The sequence below is a fragment of the Giraffa tippelskirchi genome, chromosome 9, assembly GCF_054371585.1.
Source record: "Giraffa tippelskirchi isolate mGirTip1 chromosome 9, T2T-mGirTip1v1.2.pri, whole genome shotgun sequence".
Classification (NCBI taxonomy): Eukaryota; Metazoa; Chordata; class Mammalia; order Artiodactyla; family Giraffidae; genus Giraffa; species Giraffa tippelskirchi.
Window position 1 is genome coordinate 86,014,947 of NC_137283.1, and position 24,524 is coordinate 86,039,470.

At 38.8% G+C, this 24,524-nt stretch overlaps 1 protein-coding gene across 5 annotated transcripts in view; it reads left to right on the forward strand.

The window, feature by feature from the left end:
• The window catches only part of MEI4 (meiotic double-stranded break formation protein 4), a 216,775-nt gene extending 207,277 nt beyond the window's left edge, over window positions 1-9,498 (forward strand). For all 5 annotated transcript variants that reach the window (XM_081530383.1, XM_081530380.1, XM_081530382.1 and 2 more), the window contains one exon: window positions 8,908-9,498. Coding sequence is in view for 3 of the 5 variants with exons in the window: in XM_081530380.1 (XP_081386506.1) it covers window positions 8,908-9,138 (231 nt within the window). In the remaining 2 variants the exon portion in view is untranslated. The remainder of the gene's footprint in view (window positions 1-8,907) is intronic.
• Window positions 9,499-24,524: the final 15,026 nt, after the last annotated feature.

The following is a 24,524-nucleotide window of genomic DNA, read 5'->3' on the forward strand; positions in this document are numbered from 1 at the left end:
TGCATCCTCAGGTTCTTACACACCTCTACAGAAATAATTCACGATGAGCTTGAAATGCACCCAACAGTTGACCATGGGTACTTGAGTAATACCAGTAGCTTTCCTCTAGGTTCAGAGAACCTTATGGATAAGGTGATATCTTTTTCACTTGGGGTAAAACCATAACGATGATGATGATGATGATAATAGGTAATACTTATTTGAAAGTTTGTGATCTTGTGCTGTGTCTTTAATATTGAGCCTCAAGAAACAGATTTCACAAAAGTAGGTAAAGTTGGTTAATGAGAAAACCATCATTTTTTAAACAAAGTTTTTAATTCTGTCATATATATCCCTTTAATTGATATTTTTACGTATACATGTTTCACACTTATTAAACTGCTTCCCATTGGAAACATGGCAAAATGTCAAGATCCCAAATGCTAGTCCTTTTTAATAGTTTATAACTTTTCATCTCAGTTACCCACAAATTAGACATAAGCCCCTTGGAACCAGTCTCTGGAATGCAGAATTTTAGGCAGATTAACTATGCCATTATCTGGATAAAGCAAGATGGGCTAATGCCCAATGAATCCTTTTTATTCTTTTTGACTTGACGCTTTGATCAAAAGGTCATTCACCAGTCTATACCCTTCACTCCCTTTGAACCTTGGCTCACAATTCATCTCTAAGAAATCTTCCCTAATTAACTACTGGGCTCTGATCAGCCTTTGCTTTCTACTCCCTCAGTATGGATCTGGCACCAAGGTTGTAGGATTCTGTTGCAAACATAAGTTCGTTGATTGTGTGTGTGTCATATGTGTGTGTGTATTATGTACGTGGTTCTTCTGTATTCTCAGGCACTGTTGCTAGGTGGGCCACATGCAGTATTGTGCTGGGCTCTCTCGCTGCCTTTTCCTGTGCTTCAGAAGCTAAAGCTGCATAGTAAGTAGCTGATAGAGAGTTAACTGCATCCTTTTCAGCTCCTTGACTGAAATCTGCTGCCTTCTAATAGTTAAAAAAGGGTGAGTTATTAAAACTTAGGGGTATGTTTTTCACTTAATCATCATGGTGACAACTGACCTTTTCCTTTATAGTATTGTGTTGAATTCATTCTCTTAGAAACTACTTATTATAATTGTATCTTATTTATTGCCTCTGTCTAATAAAATCTGGCATGTGGGATACGGAGCCAGTGGCATATTATATTCCGTGAACATTTAATGCAACATTTAGATTAGGCACCTAGACTCTTTGATGTGGTTTCTGGCCTGTAATGATCCCATTTTCTCCTTCATCTCTTGCATTTGTAGCAATTAGAATAATGTCATGTTGTGTTTTCATCCCTTCTGTAGCTGCATGCTTATTTCTGAAAGTGTCAGACTGTACTTCTGCATGCTTTGGGCTAGCCCACATAAATTATCAAACTGTTGAATGTAATGAACTGTTACATTCTCAGTTTTCAGCAGTAAATTGTGAGCCACATCTCAATGTACAGTAACTTTTGTTATGTGATCGGCTGCCAAGGAGTGCCTAGCTTTGTCCCTTTAGTCATCTCTGTTCTTCTGTGTCAGAGACAGCAGGCAGCACCTTTCTAAGACAAAGGAAATTTAATTTCCTTCCTGCCTAGATGAAGTCTCAAGGTTATGATTTTAAAAGACCAAAACAGAAGGGAACCCCAGCACAGTGCAGCAGGATACAGTCACCCCTCACGGGCAAATTGAGCTGCACAGTGCTTTCTAGAATCTGGCCTTTGCTACTGATCCACAGGCAGCCTTGATCCTCATGCTCTCAGGAAGGCTGCTGGACCTCCAAGTATTGCACCTTTTCTTCCAAGCAGGAACAGTGGTGAAGAGAGAAGGCAAAAAGGTGTTCTACTGGGTTTTGCCTGCTATTAAAGAGCTTTCCCAGAAGCCCTACCCAGTCACTTATATTTACATCTGTTTGACCAGAATTAGCCTTAAGAGAGACTGGAAGGTAGACATTTTTAGTTGATCCATTGTCATTCTGAACAAAACTGAGGTTCTGTTGATGAAAAAGGAGGGAGAAATGGGAAGAGGGTAAGCAAGCAGATATATCTGCTCCAAAGATAATAAGTCTTTACAAAAATGTCAAGTTAACCTAGACTGAATTTCAACTGAAACAACAATTAGGAAACAGGCACCATTTGTCTATAGCATGAATTTCATAATGTAAGTGTTGAGGTAAAGTTTTGCAGCATGTAAATAAATGTTAATATTTCTTTACTACCTAAATAAATGTTAGTATACTTTGACTTTCACAAGCCCAACTCAGCAATAGAAAAATAGACATAAGACATGTTTAATTCTGAAAGTAACCTACAAAAATATATGATGATTGTCCTACCAGAAAAGTATTTCCTCTTCCGAAGGTCCCCTAGTTTATAAAACGGGAGAGTAATAAGTAGTCATGGGACTGTAGAAGCTGCCTCTCAACTTCCCTCCAATTCTAAAAGACCTAGAGAGACGGGCTGACAGCCTCTGGTGAATGTACAGAGCCATTGTGCTTGTGTACCGGTTTTCATTCTGTCTTCCTGGTATGTGTTCAGGCAAAGCACTTGAGCATTTTCCAGTTGATTATATTTTACCTCTGTTGGGGATTTTCCTGCACTGGTGTGGTTCAGTCTAATTTGACCCCAAGAATGTAAAAATTACCCCAAAATACAGTAGAAGGGTATCAACTGTCATGTTAATACCATTTATTTTACTTTTTATTCAGCTTATGCACTAATTCAGGAGGCTTCTGAACATATGATTAGGCAGAGGGGGCAGCTGCCAGTGTGATAAAATTGGGGAACTATAAGAAAGACCTCCCCCTCACAGACATGCCATCTTAGTCATGTTGCGCAGGAGGGCTACTGAGGCTTGTAAGTTAAATGTATACTGTCTCCAAAGAGAGGAGTTAACTTCAAGGTAATGTTTTATGAGATGTAAATATCTTGGAGCAAAAGAATTCATCCATTTAATTATTACAAGAATGAGTATTTAGGATAAAAGTGGAACCCAAAGCAGATAAATTCTGGTAAAAGTAAAGTCCACAACAGCATAAAAAAGTGGGACACTTCAGGGGACCCCAGCCCACCTTGAAGCCGAACTAACTGTGCCCAAAGAGAGATTCTCAAAGCAAGGAGAAAGGAACCAAGACACAGTCTGCCTGCTTTACACCCTTAAAATTCCTGGAAGAAACACAGGAAGTGAGCTCCCTGACATTAGTCTTGGCAGTTATTTTCTGAGGTTCATACCAAAAGCAGAAATCATCATGCGGCAAGCTTCAGCAAAGCAAAGAAAATCAACAAAGTGAAAAGGCAACTTACTGAATGCAGGAGAAAGTGTTTGCAAATCATATTGTTGTTGTTGCTGTTCATCATTAAGTCGTGTCTGACTCCTTGTGAACCCATGTACTGTAGCACACCAGGTTTCTCTGTCCTTCACTATTGCGCAGAGTTTGCTCAAGCTCATGTCCATTGAGTCGGTGATGCCATCCAGCCGTCTCACCCTCTGTCACCCTTCTCTTCCTGCCCCCAATCCTTCCCAGCATCAGGGTCCTTTCCAGTGAGTTGGCTCTTCACACCAGGTGGCCAAAGTATCGGAGCTTCAGCATCAGGCCTTCCAATGAATATACCTGTTAAGAGGCTAATATCCAAAATACGTAAAGAATTTATATACCTCAGTAGCAAAAAACAGTTCAATTAAAAAATAGGAGAAGAGCTGAATAGACATTTTTTCAAAGACATAAACATGGCCAACAGGTACGTGAGAAGATACTCATCACTAATCATCAGAAAAATGAAACTTAAAACCATAGTGAGATATCACCTTACACTTGTTAGAATGGTTATTCAGTTCAGTTAAGTTCAGTTCAGTTGCTCAGTCATGTCCGACTCTTTGCAACCCATGAACCACAGCACGCCAGGCCTCGCTGTCCATCACCAGCTCCCGTAGTATCAAAAGACAAATGATGGTGACGATGTGGAGAAAAAGGGAACCCTTGTGCACTGCTGGTGTGAATCTAAACTGGTGCAGTCACTATGGAAAACAATGTGGAGTTTCCTCAAAAAATTAAATAGAACTACTATATGATCCAACAGTTTCCACTCCTGAGTATTAGTGTTAACTAATTTGAAACACAAATTAGAAAAGATACGTGCACCCCTATGTCCATTGCAGCATTATTTACAATAGCCAAATAGCCAAGACATGGAAACAACCTAAATGCCATCCATGGATGAATAAATTTTTAAAAATTGGGTATATATACATGTATGAAATTGACTATTATTCAGCCATAAAAAAGAATGGAATTGTTCCGTTTGGAACAACATAGATGGACCTTGAGACATTATGCTAAGTGAAATAAGTCAAATAGTAAAAGATAAACATCATATGCTCCCTTTTATGTATAGAACCAAAAAACAGATAAACAACTGAGCTCCAAATAGAGAACAGATTTGTGGTTTCCTGAGGTGAACAGATACCCTACGTCCCAGGTAAGAGAAACCCAAGTAAGACGGTAGGCACTGAGAGAGGGCATCAGAGCGCAGATAGACTGAAACCACAATCACAGAAAACTAGCCAATCTGATCACATGAACCACAGCCTTGTCTATCTCAATGAAACTAAGCCATGCCGTGTGGGGCCAGCCAAGAGAGACAGGTCATGGTGGAGGGGTCTGACGGAATGTGGTCCACTGGAGAAGAGAGTGGCAAACCACTTCAGTATTCTTGCCTTGAGAACCCCATGAACAGTATGAAAAGGCAAAATGATAGGAAACTGAAAGAGGAACTCCCCAGGTCGGTAGGTGCCCAATATGCTACTGGAGATCAGTGGAGAAATAACTCACGAAAGAATGAAGGGATGGAGCCAAAGCAAAAACAATACCCAGTTGTGGACGTGACTGGTGATAGAAGCAAAGTCCGATGCTGTAAAGAGCAATATTGCATAGGAACCTGGAATTTTAGGTCCATGAATCAAAGCAAACTGGAAGTGGTCAAACAGGACATGGCAAGAGTGAACATCAACATTCTAGGAATCAGCAAACTAAAATGGACTGGAATGGGTGAATTTAACTCAGATGACCACTATATCTACTACTGTGGGCGGGAATCCCTAAGAAGAAATGGAGTAGCCATCATAGTCAAAAAAGAGTCCAAAATGCAGTACTTGGATGCAGTCTCAAAAACAACAGAATGATCTCATTCGTTTCCAAGGCAAACCATTCAATATCATAGTAATCCAAGTCTGTGCCCTGACCAGTAACACTGAAGAAGCTGATGTTGAACAGTTCTATGAAGACCTACAAGACCTTTTAGAACCAACACCCAAAAAAGATGTCCTTCTCATTATAGGGGACTGGAATGCAAAAGTAGGAAGTCAAGAAACACCTGGAGTAACAGGCAAATTTGGCCTTGGAGTACAGAATGAAGCAGGGCAAAGGCTAATAGAGTTTTGCCAAGAGAACACACTGGTCACAACAAACACCCTCTTCCAACAACACAAGAGAAGACTCTACACGTGGACATCACTAGATGCTCGACACCGAAATCAGATTGATTATATTCTTTGCAGCCAAAGATGGAGAAGCTCTATACAGTCAGCAAAAACAAGACTGGGAGCAGACTGTGGCTCAGATCATGAACTCCTTATAGCCAAATTCAGACTTAAATTGAAGAAAGTGGGGAAAACCACTAAGACCATTCAGGTATGACCTAAATCAAATCCATTATGATTATACAGTGGAAGTGAGAAATAGATTTAAGGGACTAGATCTGATAGAGAGTGCCTGATGAACTATGGATGGAGGTTTGTGACATTGTACAGGAGACAGGGATCAAGTCCATCCCCAAGAAAAAGAAATGCAAAAAAAGCAAAATGGCTGTCTGAGGAGGCCTTAAAAATAGCTGTGAAAAGAATAGACACGAAAAGCAAAGGAGAAAAGGAGAGATATACCCATTTGAATGCAGGGTTCCAAAGAATAGCATGGAGAGATAAGAAAGCCTTCCTCAATGATCAGTACAAAGAAATAGAGAAAAACAATAGAATGGAAAAGACTACAGATCTCTTCAAGAAAATTAGAGATACCAACGGAACATTTCATGCAAAGATGAGCTCAATAAAGGACAGAAATGGTATGGACCTAACAGCAGCAGAAGATATTAAGAAAAAGTGACAAGAATACACAGAAGAACTGTACAAAAAAGATCTTCACGACCCAGTTAATCATGATGGTGTGATCACTCACCTAGAGACAGACATCCTGGAATGTGAAGTCAAGTGGGCCTTAAGAAACATCCCTATGAACAAAGCTAGTGGAGGTGATGGAATCCAAGTTGAGCTATTTCAAATGCTAAAAGATGATGCTGTGAAAGTGCTGCACTCAATATGTCAGCAAATTTGGAAAACTCAGCAGTGGCCACGGGACTGGAAAATGTCAGTTTTCATTCCAATCCCAAAGAAAGGCAATGCCAAGAAGTGCTCAAACTACCACACAATTGCACTCATCTCACACTTCTGTAAAGTAATGCTCAAAATTCTCCAAGCAAGGCTTCAACAGTACGTGAACCGTGAACTTCCAAATAGTCAAGCTGGTTTTATAAAAGGCAGAGGAACCAGAGATCAAATTGCCAACATCTGCTAGATCATCGAAAAAGCACGAGTGTTCCAGAAAAACATCTATTTCTGCTTTATTGACTATGCCGAAGCCTTTGACTGTGTGGACCACAATAAACTGAGGAAAATTCTGAAAGAGATGGGAATACCAGACCACCTGACCGGCCTCTTGAGAAACCTGTATGCAGGTTAGGAAGCAACAGTTAGAACTGGACATGGAACAACAGACTGGTTCCAAATAGGAAAAGGAGTATGTCAAGGCTGTATATTGTCACCCTGCTTATTTAACTTATATGCAGAGTACATCATGAGAAATAACTGGGCTGGAAGAAGCACAGGCTGGAATAAAGATTGCAGGGAGAAATATCAATAACCTCAGATATGCAGATGACACCACCTTTATGGCAGAAAGTGAAGACGAACTAAAATGCCTCTTGATGAAAGTGAAAAAGTTGGCTTAAAGCTCAACATTGAGAAAACTAAGATCATGGTATCCAATTCCATCACTTCATGGGAAATAGATGGAGATACAGTGGAAACAGTGTCAGACTTTATTTTTTGGGGGCTCCAAAATCAATGCAGATGGTGATTGCAGCCATGAAATTAAAAGACGCTTATTCCTTGGAAGGAAAGTTATGACCAACCTAGACAGCATATTAAAAAGCAGAGACATTACTTTTCCAGCAAAGGTCCGTTTAATCAAGGCTATGGTTTTTCCAGTAGTCATTTATGGATGTGACAGTTGGACTATAAAGAAGGCAGAGCACCGGAGAATTGATGCTTTTGAACTGTGGTGTTGGAGAAGACTCTTGAGAGTCCCTTGGACTGCAAGGAGATCCTACCAGTCTACCCTACAGGAGATCAGTCCTGGGTGTTCACTGGAAGGACTGATGTTGAAGCTGAAACTCCAGTACTTTGGCCACCTAATGCGAAGAGCTGACTCATTGGAAAAGACCCTGATGCTGGGAAAGATTGAGGGCAGGAGGAGAAGGGGACGACAGAGGATGAGATGGTTGGATGGCATCACTGACTCGATGGACATGAGTTTGTGTAGGCTCCGGGAGTTGGTGATGGACAGGGAGGCCTGGCGTGCTGCAGTTCATGGGGTCGCAAAGAGTCAGACACAACTGAGCAACTGAACTGAGCTGAGGTGAGAGTCTGGTGCAGAATGGGTCAAGGGAGTCAAAAGGTGCAGATTTCCAGTTGTAAAATGAAAAATGGTTGAATGCGGATGTACAGCATGGTGACTATAGTTAATAACCCTGTATTGCATATTTTAAATTAGCTAGGAAAATCAATCTTGAAATTTATTAGCACAGGAAAATTTTGTAACTGTGTGCTGGTGTTAACTGGACTTCTTGTGGAAATCATTTTCCAGTATATACAAATATTGAACCAGTACATTGTATACATGAAACTAATATGATGTTATGTCAATTATACCTCAGTTAAAAATAGGAAGGATCAGTGTTCGGTATATACTTGTTTCTTTATCATACAGCCTTGTTGAAGATACATTTCTCTGGTCTCTGAAAGAATGTTTCTTCATTTATGTACTACTATAGTGGATACATTTAGTGAATGCTTCCAGCATATTTCTTAATAATCAAATGAGAAAGCCAGTTTATATCATTACATGCTTCTTGTATTCCCTTATGTTCTGTTTTCCTCTGTGCACTTTTTAGGGCTTCCTTTGATTTATCTCACTTTCAGCCATCTAAGCCAAATAGTAATTTTTGCAAGAAACATACATTTTTTCTCATGACCATGTATCTGATTCAAATTTAATCATACTCCCTCCTGGCTTGTATAGCCTCAGGATGAGATTACATCTGGTTGCTTACAGGTCATAACCCTAAGTGCTTGAGATCTGTGTTATATTGATATTTTGAAACATGTTCCTAGAATCCAGCCAACAGAGATCCTTATACTATCATTGACAGAAGTATCAGGCTTTGGAGGTCTTTGTTGAATTCAACACACAAGACTTGGTATGTGTAAGACTCTTTGCCAAAGTGTTCTCAAATTCATCTCAGTAACAAATTATAGCAACAGTGTAGAGAAAGGTCTGGAACTTTGTAAAGGTAAGGAAAGAAACTCATGCACCAAGATCATAAAGTTTTTGGAAAAAATTTTCTTTTTTCTTTATCTCCCAACCCCAATCAAAGGAGCAGGAAGATAGAAGGTGTTAAATAAGTCAAGTGTTTTACTTTTTGTTAAAAACATTTGATCCCTTTATTTGGCTTTTTCTGAGCTAAGCTACCGCAATATTTTTTAAAAGGAGTTTGTTGTTTTTCTGTAGGTACAAGCCAATTATGATGTGGCACGCTATGAAAATATTTTCTCTGTGCTCTGGGTTCTGGAGCAACTTCTTCAAAAGGAAAACAAAGAAGACAACACTTCAAGAATGGGGCATGAGGATCAAGAAATCAAGAAATTTCTTCAGAAGCATGATGAAACTGTTTTCAAACTCTCTGATGCATTTCCTTTATTTACTTTTTATTTGTGGAGACTGGGCATTCTTTTGAACTAAGTAGAAATAGGAACTGTCGGAAATAACTCACTTCCTTAGCAGTTTACCAAATAATCAGAAGCATACTAAAGTTGAATATATGAAGATCTTGTGCTTAAATGTTTTCAAGAATATTTTTAAATGAGTATTGTAAATGGATCCCTAAAGACAATCATTAATTGAATTTAATAATCTTAAACTGGGTATAAAAAGATTATGAGTCATATTTCTGTACTAAAATCAGCCAGTTTCAGTTGAGAATGCTCCCCCTTAGTCCTATGGAACTGTATATTGCAATATGTTACTCAAAGCAGTCTAGCTCTGTTATTCTCTAAAGTGGACCATTAATTGTCTTTCTTATTAAAAAATTTTATTTTAAAAGATTTTCATTTACTAGGTGCTAAAAGGTAACAGAAGATGTCTTATGTTTTGTTACTTTATCAACAGAGCATTTAAAATAAGTGGTCATAAATAAGATTTTTTCTTAGTTTCACTTATTCTCTATTGTCTTAGATGGGGTTCATATAGAAATAGAAAAGTTCTTAGCATTTGTAGAGCTAATGGCCTTTAATTTCATATAATCAACATATTTGTCAAGTCCTTTTGAAAGTACTAATTATTTAAAATGTTCCATTTCTTTTTCAACAACTGTTTGTTTTGATTCTGTTGATTATACAAAATATTCCTGTTACTGTTAAAATGTAGTTATTATATATAATTAAGTCATTAAGGATATTTTCACAAATTCCAACATCAGGCTAGAAATATACTTTATATTTATTAAAGGTATATTTATACTTATCGAAAGTATTGGTTGGATTTCTCAGTTACACACTTTCATTGACATTAAGTCAGTTATTAAAATTATAACCAACTAACTTAATTAGCATACATTATATACTTTCTTGTGCAATTTAGCAAATACAGCAAATACAAATTTGCTTTATTAATTATATGTGATATTGTTTCATAAGTTAATTACCTTTCCTGAATGTCACTGGTATTTTAAAAAATCATTATTATTACCTGACACATATATGTGGAGTTATTTCTATCTTTCTACAAAGGATAAAACCTTTTTTTTATAATACTGGAACAAAATCTATCATTCAACTTTGTTATATAACAAAGAACCACTAAGTCTTAATGGTATACAGTGATAAATGTTGCTTTCTCAAATGTCTGTGGGTCACGTGGGGGTCAGTTCACCTGCGCCTGGGAAAACTCTGCGCCCTCAGCAGATCCCACTAGGTTAGGCTCTGTGTTGTACACAGGGCTTTGTTTTCCTCCACATGCGCTTATTCTGGGTCCTGGGTGGAAGGAGAGAGAAGCAACTGCTGAGGAAGATCTGCTGTGGCAGTGGCCGGTAGGCAAGAGGTAAAGGGCTAGGCTGAGAAACTACACACTGTTACTTCCCCCCACATGTATGGACCAGGTACATCAAAGGGTCAAGCCCGGAAGAAAAGGACAGACAAGTACCCTCCACCTTGAGTAGGAAGATTTGCAAAGTTACATGGCAGCGGGCACTGGATCCATGAGAGGGTGGAGAATCAGGGCAAATAATTTGTTCCAACTCACATACTAGTTGAACGTAAGAGGCATATTTTAGACCCTAAATTAGAAGGAATTTTTTTTTAGTATTTGATTCCTGGGAACACCTCTGAAAATCTGTGTAAATCCCATGACATCACCCCATCTTCTCTGTTCCGTAATAATTAGAAGAGGTTGGTAAATACACAAGCAACAGCAGTGGCCCTTTTTCTGCTGCAGTGAGCCAACATGATTGTTACAGGGAAGAACAAAAGTCTGACTCCCCGTTGGGATGTTTCTCCTACTTGAACCTTTGCTTCCTGTTGCTTTTGTTCAGTAAAAGGGTACTGTGTATACATAATGGCCTGCCTCAATGAACCCTGCCCTTCTGTCTGAATATTATAGCAAAGTACCTTTGTTTCAGGAAACATCCTGACCCTGTTCACTTGTGGATGGCTATAGGAGGGAAGAAAGGAACACATCCATTCCTTCTCTGAGGCTGGCCATTCCGGGAGAGATTTCCAAGACTTGTGACCTTTTTACTTTACTTCCTCACCCCCCTCTCTCTCTGACTCTATAAAAGAACCTGACATTCAGACCCCATAAGATGGTTATGCTGAGACATTAGTCTACCATCTTCTTGGTCTGCCAGCTTTCCAAATAAAGACATTATTCCTTTCCCAACACCTCATCTCCAACTTATTGGCCTGTCCTGTGGCAAGCAGAGTGAGCTTAAACTCAGTAACATAATGACCCTAAGAATAATTCCAGTAGTCTTCAAAGCTTCATGGTCTGAAAATTAGCCTTAAAAAGTATATTTGTTAGAAAAGAAGAGATAAGATTTGGGGGTCATCATCAATGTACAATATGGAGGTACATTTCATTTCCACTTGGTATTGGGCTTCCCTGGGGGCTCAGTTGGTAAAGAGTCTGCCTGCAATGTGGGAGACATGTGTTCAGTCCCTGGGTTGGGAAGATCCCCTGCAGAAGGGAATGGCAACCCACTCCAGTATTCTTGCCTGGAGAATTCCATGCACAGAGGAGCCTGGTGGGTTACACTCCATGGGGTTACAAAAAGTTGGACACAACTGAGTGACTAACAGTTTTCACTTTTATGTAAACACAACTTCAGTCATTTCTACAATACTTAATCCTTCATTATCCTGTGTTTCAGTCTGTAACACTGTTAATTGTGCAATATATTTAGTATTGAGGTCTAAATCTCTTGCTAGTGAAAAGATGATGAAATGAGACACATATCTCTGTTTCAATAAAATGGTAAAAAAGAATAAATGAATGATTTAAGCTAGAATTAACAGTAGTTAAGAATGTTGTAGCGATGAAGACTTGGGCAGCAATGAAACTGGATATAGGCTAGGACGGGAAATAAAGAGGACAGAGAAGACACCAAAAATGGAGGAAATCATTCAAGTGTTAAGTGCTTACACTCATAGTATTTATTATATATAAAATACATATATTTGTAATAAACAAATGCGCTGATCTAAGCATTTTATGTATACTTACTCACTTGATTCTCCCAACAACCATGTGAGAGGTAATGATATTATCTCCATTTTAAAGATGAGGAACTCAGACAAACCAGGAAGGAACCACTTGGGTTTTGCCCCCAGGAATTTTGTCTTTGCAGTCTACTCTCCTTAACGGCTGTCCTGGCAATTCATGAAACTCACAAATACCTTTTTTTTTTTTTTTTTTAGGGAAGTCTTTTTTCACAAATACCTTTGTAGTTGTTACTGAAGCTTGATAAGCCTTCTTCTAGGATGGTGGTTCATTGTTAGCTTATTTTGGATTCTTAAACCTGTACTGAGTAGCTGTCCTTCTCTGGATTGTAACATTTTACTATAATCAAGACTCCTTAGATGTGTTACAGAGCATCTTTCAAGAAGCATGTTCTAAAACTGCAAATCTCTCTCTAAAGACAGAGTAGGTGGACCATCAGCATGCTGTGCTCAGCTCAGTGAGGAGAGAAAACACATCTGAATATTTTGTTCTTGTACCTATAAAGAGATGCAGTTCTTTCACAAGTTGTTGTATTTTTTAATCATGTTTGTTGCCATCCTATAAATAAGGGCAGTATATTCCTAAAGAGGCAAACAAAAAAGCCTTTCACATTTCCAAATTTTTGTGTATATGCAGATTTTTTAAAATATTGACAGCTGTGATTTGTGAAAATGTGGTTTCATTTATTCATCAACTATTAAGCACAAACTTTGTGAGAATGAATTATTTGTACATATGCAAAATAAGCATACTAAATTTTATCTTTTATCAGATTTATAAAACAAATTTCTTTTAACAATCAGTATAATAACCCAACAACATCAATAGTTTGTCTTTGGTGAAGGAGATTATTAGGATGATGATATTTACCTAATACTGAAAAATAGATAGGATTTTTATCATTTTTGAAAGTCAATTCATTATTTTAAAATTATTTATAGGATTGGACAACACTATATCTGGCCAATGAATGGGCTACTCTTTTAAAAATTGTCTAAATATTATAGAATATGATTGATACATAACCTTGGTCTCTTGTCTTTCATTTAATATGAATGTGCCCTACGTTGTTTTAAGAGTCAACCACTAAGAGGAAGCAAGACTTGGAAAAAAAAATTAGGCTAGCATTCAAGGCATCAAAATTGACTTTGTAGTTTATGATATTTTATTTTGATATTTTAATCTAATTTATGTTGCAACTACTTAACCAGTTGGTGAACTGTTGTATTTTAGTCCATAGTTGTATTCCGTGTGTGTGTGGGCATGGGCATGGGCACGCGCACACACATGCTTAGTCATATCCTACTCTTCAGGACCCCATGACTACACTCCACGAACTCCTCTGTCTATGGAATTTTCTAATAAAGACTACTGGAGTGGGTTACTATTTCCCTCTCATAGCAAATCCATTTTAGCATCAAGATTTACAGAGATGGCATTAACTGAGTTATCTCCGGCGCTAAGCAGTGGTTCTCAAATGTGAGCCCCAGGCCAGCAGCATCAGCGACACTTGGGAACCTATTAGGAATTCAAGTTCTAGGGCCGCACACCAGACTTACTTTAGGAACAGAAAGGCTAGGGTGAAGCCCCAAATTTGTATTTGATCAAGCCCTCCCCCACTGTTTAAGAACCACTGCTATAATCAGTGTTTTTACTGAACAGAAGGGCTTATTACAGATAATATCATTCAGAAGGTAGAAATTCAGTCATCCCAAATTACTGAATTTTTAAAGTTCCCTAGTGAGTGCCTTAAAATTCCAAAGGAGGATTTGGGAAAACTTAAGTTATTCATGATTTACTTAAAATGAGTACCAGTTTTATAAACGTCAACCTGAATAGCACTTTAAAAATGAACATCTTTACACTTAGCTTTTAGTTCCTTTACTAAAATAATTACTCTCTGTTGGTGGTATTTTTAAAAATTATTATAATCTGAGTTTAAGAGATAAAAACTAATTATAGCTTTCTGTATTAGTCTCAGTATAGAGTAAAAAGCAAGCAGAGATTCAGACAGGATGTTACTTGTAAGGTGAGATATTAAGCATCCCAAATAGTACCAGAATATTTCTCTTATTCCAGGAGATCTGTTTTTATACATACAATAAGCATAGCTTAGTTCTAAGTGATTCTGTTTCTCATCCCTGGAGTTGAAATTCTATCTTCTTTCAATCCTTCTTGAATATGGTGAGTTATAAATAAATAATTGGTAAACAATGGCCTGTTCCCAACTGTTGTACTTAATTTGTTTTCACCACTTTTTGAGTCTGTATCACGTTACCGTGACCTCCAGAGTGACCTAAGAACAGCACCCCTGATGTGATGAGGAAACAGAACCATCACTGCTTTTAGCTTTAATGACTTGCTGAGACATTTTCATGAATGATTAATCATTTCAGGAACACTCAAAACACCAGACACTCCACCAGCACGGAAGAGGATGTGTTTGTTCTTCTTTCTCTTTCAAACTGACACTCAACTTAACATTCCTTCCATAAGGAGAGATCCAAACCTCTTGAAACTGTCTCTCATTTGATAAAACATACCTCGTCGTCCTTAAGCATTGAAAGCTAACTTGCATTGAGGACTGAGTGCAGTTTCTAGAGGACTCCAGAGCCAAGTCACTCTCCTGGGAAGCGTAACCACAGTCCATTAACAAGTGTGGCTTGTCCCTTTCCACAGTGGCACATGACCAAGAAGTTAGCTTGCCACAGCTGACTAGGCATCTCATCAAGCAACTTGACAAAGTCTATGAAAGAGCTCCAGAGACTAGACAGAGAAAATACAGATATTCTGATTATACCAAAAAGAAAAAAGCTAGAAGTAATTATAGAAATGTGAGAATGTCTCCAGCTCCAAATGAATGTATTGATATTATTTCCATGTGAAAAGGTAAAAATAATTTCTGAGGCTAGTACGAGCTTGGCTTATGACCTACTTTCCTTTTAAATAGAGTCTCTTCCACAGGTAACATCTAACCCATGTGCCTTTGCACCATCATTTAGTAAGTCTGGTCATAATGCTCAGCATTTAGTATGGTATGTGCTAGACACTTCACTCAGTTCTTGGACTTTATTATTTTGCTTAATCCTTCTAACAACCTTATAAGTATTATCATGCCCTGTTGGATGAGGAAGCAAGCACAGAGCATGTAAGTAATTAGCTCTTGGTCACAAGGCTGGAAACAAAAATCAGAGCCAAGATCCAAAGAAGCAATGACAACTGAGTCAAGAGTCTGCACTCGAAATAGAGACACAGACGTGGAGAACAAACATCCAGACATCAAGGAGGGGAAAGGGGTTGAAGTGAATTGGGAGGTGGGAATTGACATACACACTTCGATGCATACAATGCAGAACTAATGAGAACCTGCAGTGTGGCCCAGGGAGCTCCAGTCAGTGTTGTGTGCTGAGTAAAGGAGCACTCAAAACGCTCCAAGCCAGGCCTCAGCAATACGTGAACCGTGAACTTCCAGATGTTCAAGCTGGTTTTAGAAAAGCCAGAGGAACCAGAGATCAAATTGCCAACATCCGCTGGATCATCGAAAAAGCAAGAGAGTTCGAGAAGAACATCTATTTCTGCTTTATTGACTATGCCAAAGCCTTTGACTATGTGGATCACAATAAGCTGTGGACAATTCTGAAAGAGATGGGAATACCAGACCACCTGACCTGCCTCTTGAGAAACCTGTATGCAGGTCAGGAAGCAACAGTTAGAACTGGACATGGAACAACAGACTGGTAACAAATAGGAAAAGGAGTATGTCAAGGCTGTATATTGTCACCCTGCTTATTTAACTTATATGCAGAGTACATCATGAGAAATGCTGGGCTGGAAGAAGCACAAGCTGGAATCAAGATTGCTGGGAGAAATATCAATAACCTCAGATATGCAGATGATACCACCCTTATGGCAGAAAGTGAAAAGGAACTAAAAAGCTTCTTGATGAAAGTGAGAGAGGAGAGTGAAAAAGTTGGCTTAAAGCTCAACATTCAGAAAACTAAGATCATGGCATCTGGTCCCATCACTTCATGGGAAATGGATAGGGAAACAGTGGAAACAGTGTCCGACTTTATTTTTTGGGGACTCCAAAATCACTGCAGATTGTGATTGCAGCCATAAAATTAAAAGACGCTTACTCCTTGGAAGGAAAGTTGTGACCAACATAGATAGCATATTAAAAAGCAGAGACATTACTTTGCCAACAAAGGTCCGTCTAGTCAAGGCTATGGTTTTTCCAGTGGTCATGTATGGATGTGAGAGTTGGACTATAAAGAAAGCTGAGCGCCACAGAATTGATGCTTTTGAACTGTGGTGTTGGAGAAGACTCTTGAGAGTCCCTTGGACTGCAAGGAGATCCAACCAGTCCATCCTAAAGGAGTTCAGTCCTGGGTGTTCTTTGGAAGGACTGATGTTGAAGCTGAAACTCCAATACTTTGGCCACCTCATGTGAAGAGTTGACTCACTGGAAAAGACCCTGATTCTGGGAAGGAATGGGGGCAGGAGAAGGGGACGACAGAGGATGAGATGGTTGGATGGCATCAACGACTTGATGGGCATGAGTTTGGGTGGACTCCGGGAGTTAGTGATGGACAGGGAGGCCTGGCGTGCTGTGATTCATGGGGTCACAAAGAGTCGAACATGACTGAGGGACTGAACTGAACTAAATGGGAAGGAAATCCAAAAAAAGAGAGAATATATATACATATATATCTGATTTGCTTTGCTATGCTGCAGAAACGAACACAACATCATAAAGCAACTAAACCTGAGTTTAAAAAAACACAAAAACTGCACTCTGAGCACTTAGCTACTTGTAGCTGCCATGTCCTAACTCTGCAAAAGTGGAAACTTAAGTGTACAGAATAAAGCTACCCTGACAATAAAACTCTATACATTTTTTTTTAGGAATTCATTTTAGACACACCCAGCTCATGTTTGTGACAATTACAGTGTTGGGAAATTTACACTCCATTAAGTAAAATGGGGATGATCGAAATAGCCCTATGTATTTGGAAGAATAAAAGAACTTCAGTAAGAACCCAGAGATATCCAATTGGTGACATTTATGTAAATGAAATTGGAGAAGGGAATGGCAATCCACTCCAGTATTCTTGCCCAGGAAATTCCATGGACAGGGAGCCTGGTGGGCTTCAGTCCACAGGGTGGCAAAGAGTCGGACACAACTGAGCACACAGTACATTTAAATGAAATAGATAAACGTTCTTTTCTGTATCTGATGTTTTGTAAGCCAGTGTGAATACACTTTCTGAGGATAAAGGAAGTTAAATCTTTCAAAATGTGAGGATCAAGATCAGACAACCGTATATGGATTACAGTTAATTCCTAAGTCTTAGACAGGGAAGGCATAATACATGTGAAGCACAGTTTCTCTATAGTGGCTCTACAATCAGGTTTTTCTGTTGTAAGTATAGAAAAGTGTCTCTATTTCATGTTTGCAGTTCGTGGCTATGATCCAGTTGACATTTCTAAACTATCTTATGAGGTAGAAACAACATGTCTTTATTCCTCATTACATTGTGGGAAAAAGACATAAAAAATAATTTAAAGCACCTCAGTGGCTTGTTTCCCCCAAAAGCTTAGGCAGCTCTTGTTGACTCACTTTTCTTTGATCTGGTAAAGGAGATGTAAGGACTTTGACTGGCACTCGGTCCTGTCAATCAACTTTCACTGCATCAGGTTTCCTTTGAGAGCTTTTCTGTTTTTCTCACCTGAAACAACAGTGACGCTCAGAAGGGAAGACCCTGCGGATTCACAGATGGGAGGGGAGGTGGGCGGAGGGGCGGATGGAAGGACAGAGAACAGAGGGGCCATCGATGGCCCAGCCATCTCATGACTCAGGACAAGTTATTTAATACTCGGAATTTCTCTCTGTAATGTACAGCATCTGTGTTTCAGTTTTAAAATGGGGAGAATGAAGAGTATCTGTATCTCTGCTCGGGAAACGTGTTTCTTCTGAATGTTTGCATAAATGATTAGACTAAAATTGTTCAGTGTAACTACTCCTTATTGATAAATGTGACTGCCCAGCAGCAGCAGTTTTGTCTCTTTCCTGTCTTCATGGAGGTCTTCCTGTGATGTGTATTTTTACATCGGTAAGGAAATCTAGTACATGGAGTGGAAAGATGAGGCCATGGCTCTATCCTTTCATATAAATGAAAACGCCATTTCTTCATTGTTAATTTTTTTTAAAGGACCATCTCACCATAGGATTGTTTGTGTGAATGAAATGAAATCACGTCTGTGAAAAGTACTTTGTGAACTGTAAAGTTAAAATAATAGCCCCAAGAAGCAGATGAGCTAAGACATATATAGTGTTTGTTATGCACCAGGCACTTTATGCTCATTAACCCTCATAGCAACCCTCTAAAACAGGTCAATACTGTTACTTCTATTATCCCCATTTTACAAATGAAGAAACAGACACACAGAGTTTAAGAACTTTCCAGAGTCACACAGAATGTGGAAGTATTAAACAAAATTTATTTATATTCCTATCTCTTTTTATTCCATATGTTCCACATAAATTCTAAGTGGACTCATAGCTGAGCCATCATGAAACTCTCTGCCTGAATCTCTTCCAGTTATATTAATGATAATTAATAAATGTTAGCCATAATGTATGCATGCTGGAAACTGCATCATGCTTTATTATACTCTAATTTGCTGACCTGCCATAAATAAATCAGTCCTTCAGGAGTCTGAAGTCAGTGAAATTCCAAAATAGTGGATTATTTTAGGAGATCTCTTTTCTGTCAACAAGGGACTCTGGGTTTCACATGCCTGCAACCTGGACAGACAGTTCTGTGTGTGTGGTTCACACGCCAGGCTTCCCACACTGACTCCTGATTGTCATTCCGGTTTTCTATTGAATCTGAATCCTGGTCCTAAATGCTATCAAGAAGGTGGACATTAGTTTCCCCCCTGCTTTTGGAAAGAACGTCTTCATTTCCTTTTGTGAATTTCTTTGTTCCATTGTATGCAGCTTTTATTGGATACTGAAAAACCAAGAAGCCTATTTCCCTAGCTGAAAGGAGTTTGCATGACACAAGCCGAGCCATATGGAAAACCCGTCTCTAAACCTGAATCCCGTGCAGGCTCACTGAACCAGCTGTAGCTCATTTATCTACAGCTGTGGCGCAGTGATGAGGTGGCGAACGCTTCTCGCTACTAGATTCCCACGGCTGCCTGCTTTCTGTTCTCTCTAAAGCTGATCTTCAGCTTCCGAGTTTGGTCTGGGACCTACCAGATGTTCTTCAATGGAAATAATTTGCTGTTTATGTTACTCAGAGACAGTTTCTATAGCTTAAAACTGCTGATCCCTTACTAATGAGCCCGCTAGTAGGGTTGCAGTCCTATTACTTGTTTGTTGCTATGAGAGCCCTCTAGAACATGGCAGGACCACACTTCCAGTATTTCCTCCTACAGTTCTGCGAGCGTCCAGCAGCGCTTAGAGCTGACGCCTGCACCAACCGCGCCAGAATCCGGTTGCCGTGTAACCTGACCAGTAATCTTCCGCTAAAGACCAGGACTCCTATTTGCATAAGCGACCATGATCCACCGTCTCCCAGTCTGCTCTGCCTGGATGGAGGTTAAATTCTCCATGCCCCTGGGACCTTGTGATTCCAAATGCTGACAGCTTAACTGCAAGTTCACTCCTCGGCTGTGAGCAGGCATCAGGCGCACTGCCTCACACCCAGGAATCTTGCCATCTAATAACATGTAAGAGCTTATGACAGAAACGCACCATTCACTTCAAGGAGCCACCACTCATACTTTTGTGAATATTTTAAAATGTCCAAATATTTTTAACTTTAAAAGGACTTCAATATCATTTAGTTCATTGACTTCGTTTTATATATGACAAAACATATGCCAAAAAACTAAGCAGTAAGCCCGAGTCACACTAGTTGACTGGCTGAGCTAAAACCACTGATTTTTTTTTAAATTAATGTAGGTAGGCTTGATATTGTCTTCTATACTTTGAACACTTTAGAAGAGTCTTTCTAAACTTAGAGCCTGATGTTTAGTATGATTATGTACTATACATAGTAATTTATCAATAATTAGTGACTACATTATTGTATTAATTTATAAATGAACAATCATTTCCTCATTCTCATACATTAGACTTAGAAGGTTTGGAGCATATTCTGCAATGGCAATCCATTTCTCAAATTATGAAGAATCTACACACAAGTAGGTGGGTGACTATATAACCAAGGCAGCCACAGCCTAGACAACTGTTCTTTCCTTCACTTACAGAGACAGTAACCTAATACAGGTCTGAAAATCTAGAAATGGAGCAGATATATTCTACTATGTAGAAATCTTGTTTCTAAATGCTACTCGCTAGGTAGAGGATGAGCTGAAATTCAGAAAGTGATTTCTTCAGGGAAAAAAGGAATATTACCAATTGTGAATAATTATAGGTCAACTCACAATACAAAGTACACTAGGTGAATCTTAGAGTAAGTTGACTTTGGGTCCTGATGAAAAATCTTATCTCAATATGTAATAGAATTTTTATGTAAAATATATTCCACTTTCCAGTTAGCCTTTTTATAAATGAACTTTTGTATCACAACTCATTTGAGGTACAGACTGCCAGGTTGTTACGTATAGACTGTCAATAGAAACTTCAAAGCTTTTCCTCTCTTGACAACCATGTTTTTATTGTTTTTTTTTTTTTATTAAATTAGTTTATTTTCTATTTTTTAATTTTACAATATTGTATTTGTTTTGCCATACATTGACATGAATCCACCATGGGTGTACATGTTTTTCCCTTGCAGAACCCCCCTTCTACCTCCCTCCCCATCCCATCCCTCCAGGTCATCCCGGTGCACTAGCCCCAAGCACCCTGCATCATGCATTGAACCTGGACTGGCTAGATTACTAAAGAACAGATTTCCACTGAACACGGAAGCAACCTAAGTGTCCATCAATGGAGGAATGGACAAAGAAGATGCAGTATATACATGCAATGGAATATTACTCAGCCTTGAAAAAGAACAAAATAATACCATTTGCAGCAACATGCGGAGAAGGCAATGGCAACCCATTCCAGTACTCTTGCCTGGAGAATCCCATGGATGAAGGAGCCTGGTGGGCTACCGTCCATGGGGTCGCAAAGAGTCGGATACGACTGAGTGACTTCACTTTCACTTTTCACTTTTATGACTGGAGGAGGAAATGGCAACCCACTCCAGTGTTCTTGCCTGGAGAATCCCAGGGAGGGTGGAGCCTGGTGGGCTGCCGTCTATGGGGTTGCACAGAGTTGGACAAGACTGAAGCGACTTAGCAGCAGCAGCAGCAGCAACATGAATGACCTAGAGATTGTCATACTGAGTGAAATCAGTCAGAGAAAGAGAGATGTTGTATGACATTTCTTATATGTGGAATCTAAAAATATGGTACAAATGAACTTATTTACAAAACAGAATTAAAGTCACAGGTGTAGAAAACAAATTTACGGTTACCAAGGGGGAAAGGGGTGGGGGAAAGGGGTGGGAAATTGAAATTGGCATATACACAGTAAGTGAGTGAAAGTCACTCAGTTGTGTCTGACTCTTTGAAACCCCATGAACTGTAACCTTCCAGGCTCCTCTGTACATGAATTCTCCAGGCAAGAATACTGGAGTGGGTAGCCTATACCTTCCCCAGGGGATCTTTGCAACCCAGGAACTGAACCGGGATCTCCTGCATTGCAGGCAGATTCTTTACCAGTTGAGCTACCAGGGAAGCCCCATATACACAGTAATATATATTAAATAGATATAGCTCTGTATATATTCCCTGTATAGCTCAAGGAACTCAATTCAATACTCTGTAATGACCTGTATGGGAACAGAGTCTAAAAAAGAGTTAATATATGTATATGTATAACTGATTCATTTTGCTGTACAGCAGAAGCTAATACAACATTGTAAATCAACTATATTCCAATAAAAATTTTTAAAAAGAACAGTTGTGCATCAAGAGTTATACAACTATCAGTGACCAAAGTGTAATCTTTCTTTACCTTTATGTCTAAAAGAAAATACTGTTTAAAGAATATCTTAAAGGAGTTTGTGTGTATTGCTCAAACATAGTGGAAAGAAGGACATAGGATTTTCCTATTGGGCTCATGATATTGTGATTGACTTGAATAAATGAATGAACAAATATTATGGGATTTTGTTCATTATTTTCTATTGCTTTTATAATACTTTTATAATGTTATAATTCTTATTGATTTTGGTTGGAGCAAAGAAGGACCAGGCAGCACTCCAGCATGGGTTGCTACATTATTTTACCCTTTTGAAACTGCATGAGGGCCCTCTCTTGCCAGCTCAAAAGAAAGAAGGGGATACCAAAATGGGGGTGAAAATCAGAATTTTGAAAGAAGGGTTTAGTTCACTTTTGCTTCACTTCTTATAATCGCTGTTCACTGTGGCTGCTTTAAACGTTTAATCATTCAAAGAACAGATAATTCCCTTCTTGCTCCTGGATACTTCTGCTGACAGTACAAAGGGTAATTCATAGCAAATGTTAATGTGCATTCAAAGGGATTATATGGAAAAATATTTTATCTCTATTTTCTTCTCAAAATGGAGCAAAAGAAGAATAGTTGTAAATGTGATCAATTATGGCAGAATGATGGCAGAATTTATTAATAGTCTGAAGGACACTCATCAAGTCAAGCTGCTGCTCAGAGGGAATAGGGAAAATCCATTAGAATGTCAAAAGGCATCTATTGTAAAGGCAGTGTTTACAAGTAAAGTCCACTTCTGAACAGGCAATTACATAACAAGTACTAGCTTGGATCCCCGCTGCAAGAAGATTCAACACGATTTGACTTTCACCAGCTTCATGTTTGATATAAAGTTACTGGCATCCTAGATATTGTGGAAATGATTAAGCAGGTAGAGATAATGCAGAAGCATTTAGTATATCACATTTTAGAAAAATACTGAAAATGTAAAATGCTCAAACAAATGAGGCAAGAAGTGGTACAGGAATGATTACAGAGATCTTCTTTCCTGAAAATTGTTCTTTATAATGGAGTAAGTATTTTAAATATTTCCAGATATAATTTCCCCTTGCCTGTCTTCTTAAAGCATCATATATGCCTGCAGAATGTTGGGTTATAACTTTGTCATATGATACTTGATTTATAATTAAGGTGAATTTCTTCTCAGTGGCTACAAAGTAACAAAGAGCACCATTACCAAATGAGCTTCTCAGAGTACAAGTAAGTCCATACATAATTTTTCTATGTTCATTTACTGTTGAAATCTTTCAAGTCAAATAAAGATCATATATTTTCAAAGCACCATTGAAGAAGAAATGGTCTTCCTATTTCTTCACTGTCTTATTTTAGTTCAGTTTAGTTTTAAATCCTAAAAACTAAAGCGTGACAAATACTCAGAGCAATTGGAAACAAACATCCTCTGATAAAGCAGTTGCACTTCTAAGTACATATACAGAAGAGACCTCTCCACATGAGCAAAAGGGAACATTTCTTAATTCCAGAGTGTTCATAGCATCACTGCTTATAATATCAAATCCCAAATGCTCGTAATTAGAAAGTGGGTGAATAAATTATATCTTCACTCAATAGAACATTGTCCATCAATTAAAACACAGGAACTATAATGATATTTAGCAGTATGCTGCTGCTGCTGCTGCTAAGTCGCTTCAGTCGTGTCCGACTCTGTGCAACCCCACAGACGGCAGCCCAACAGGCTCCCCCATCCCTGGGATTCTCCAGGCAAGAACACTGGAGTGGGTTGCCATTTCCTTCTCCAATGCATGAAAGTGAAAAAATGAAAGTGAAGTCGCTCAGTCGTGTCTGACTCCCAGCGACCCCATGGCCTGCAGCCTACCAGGCTCCTCCGTCCATGGGATTTTCCAGGCAAGAGTACTGGAGTGGGGTGCCATCACCTTCTCCAATTTAGCAGTATGAATGAAAGTAAAAATTAATCAATCCCAAAGACTACATACAGCATGAAAACTTTTTTTAAAGAATTAAAAATAATTTTTAAAAGATATATTTTCATGAATGCATATAGATATAAATGATATAAAAGGAAATTTAGTGAATAATTAAAAAGGATTTAGAATGATGCTAACTTCAAGTTAGCACAAGGCTGGGGGCAAGGTGCTCAGACCCGTGCTCTCTGTATGGTGTCCCCACCTCCCTGACACCTCCGTATACTTCTCTTTCATTGGCTTTGCTCCCTCCACACGATAAGTCCGTGTGAAGATCCTCAGGGGTCTACTCTCAAGATTTCTTTTTGCTTCATACAGTCTCTCTCTAGGAGAAACATTTGTCATCATGGTTTCAGTGA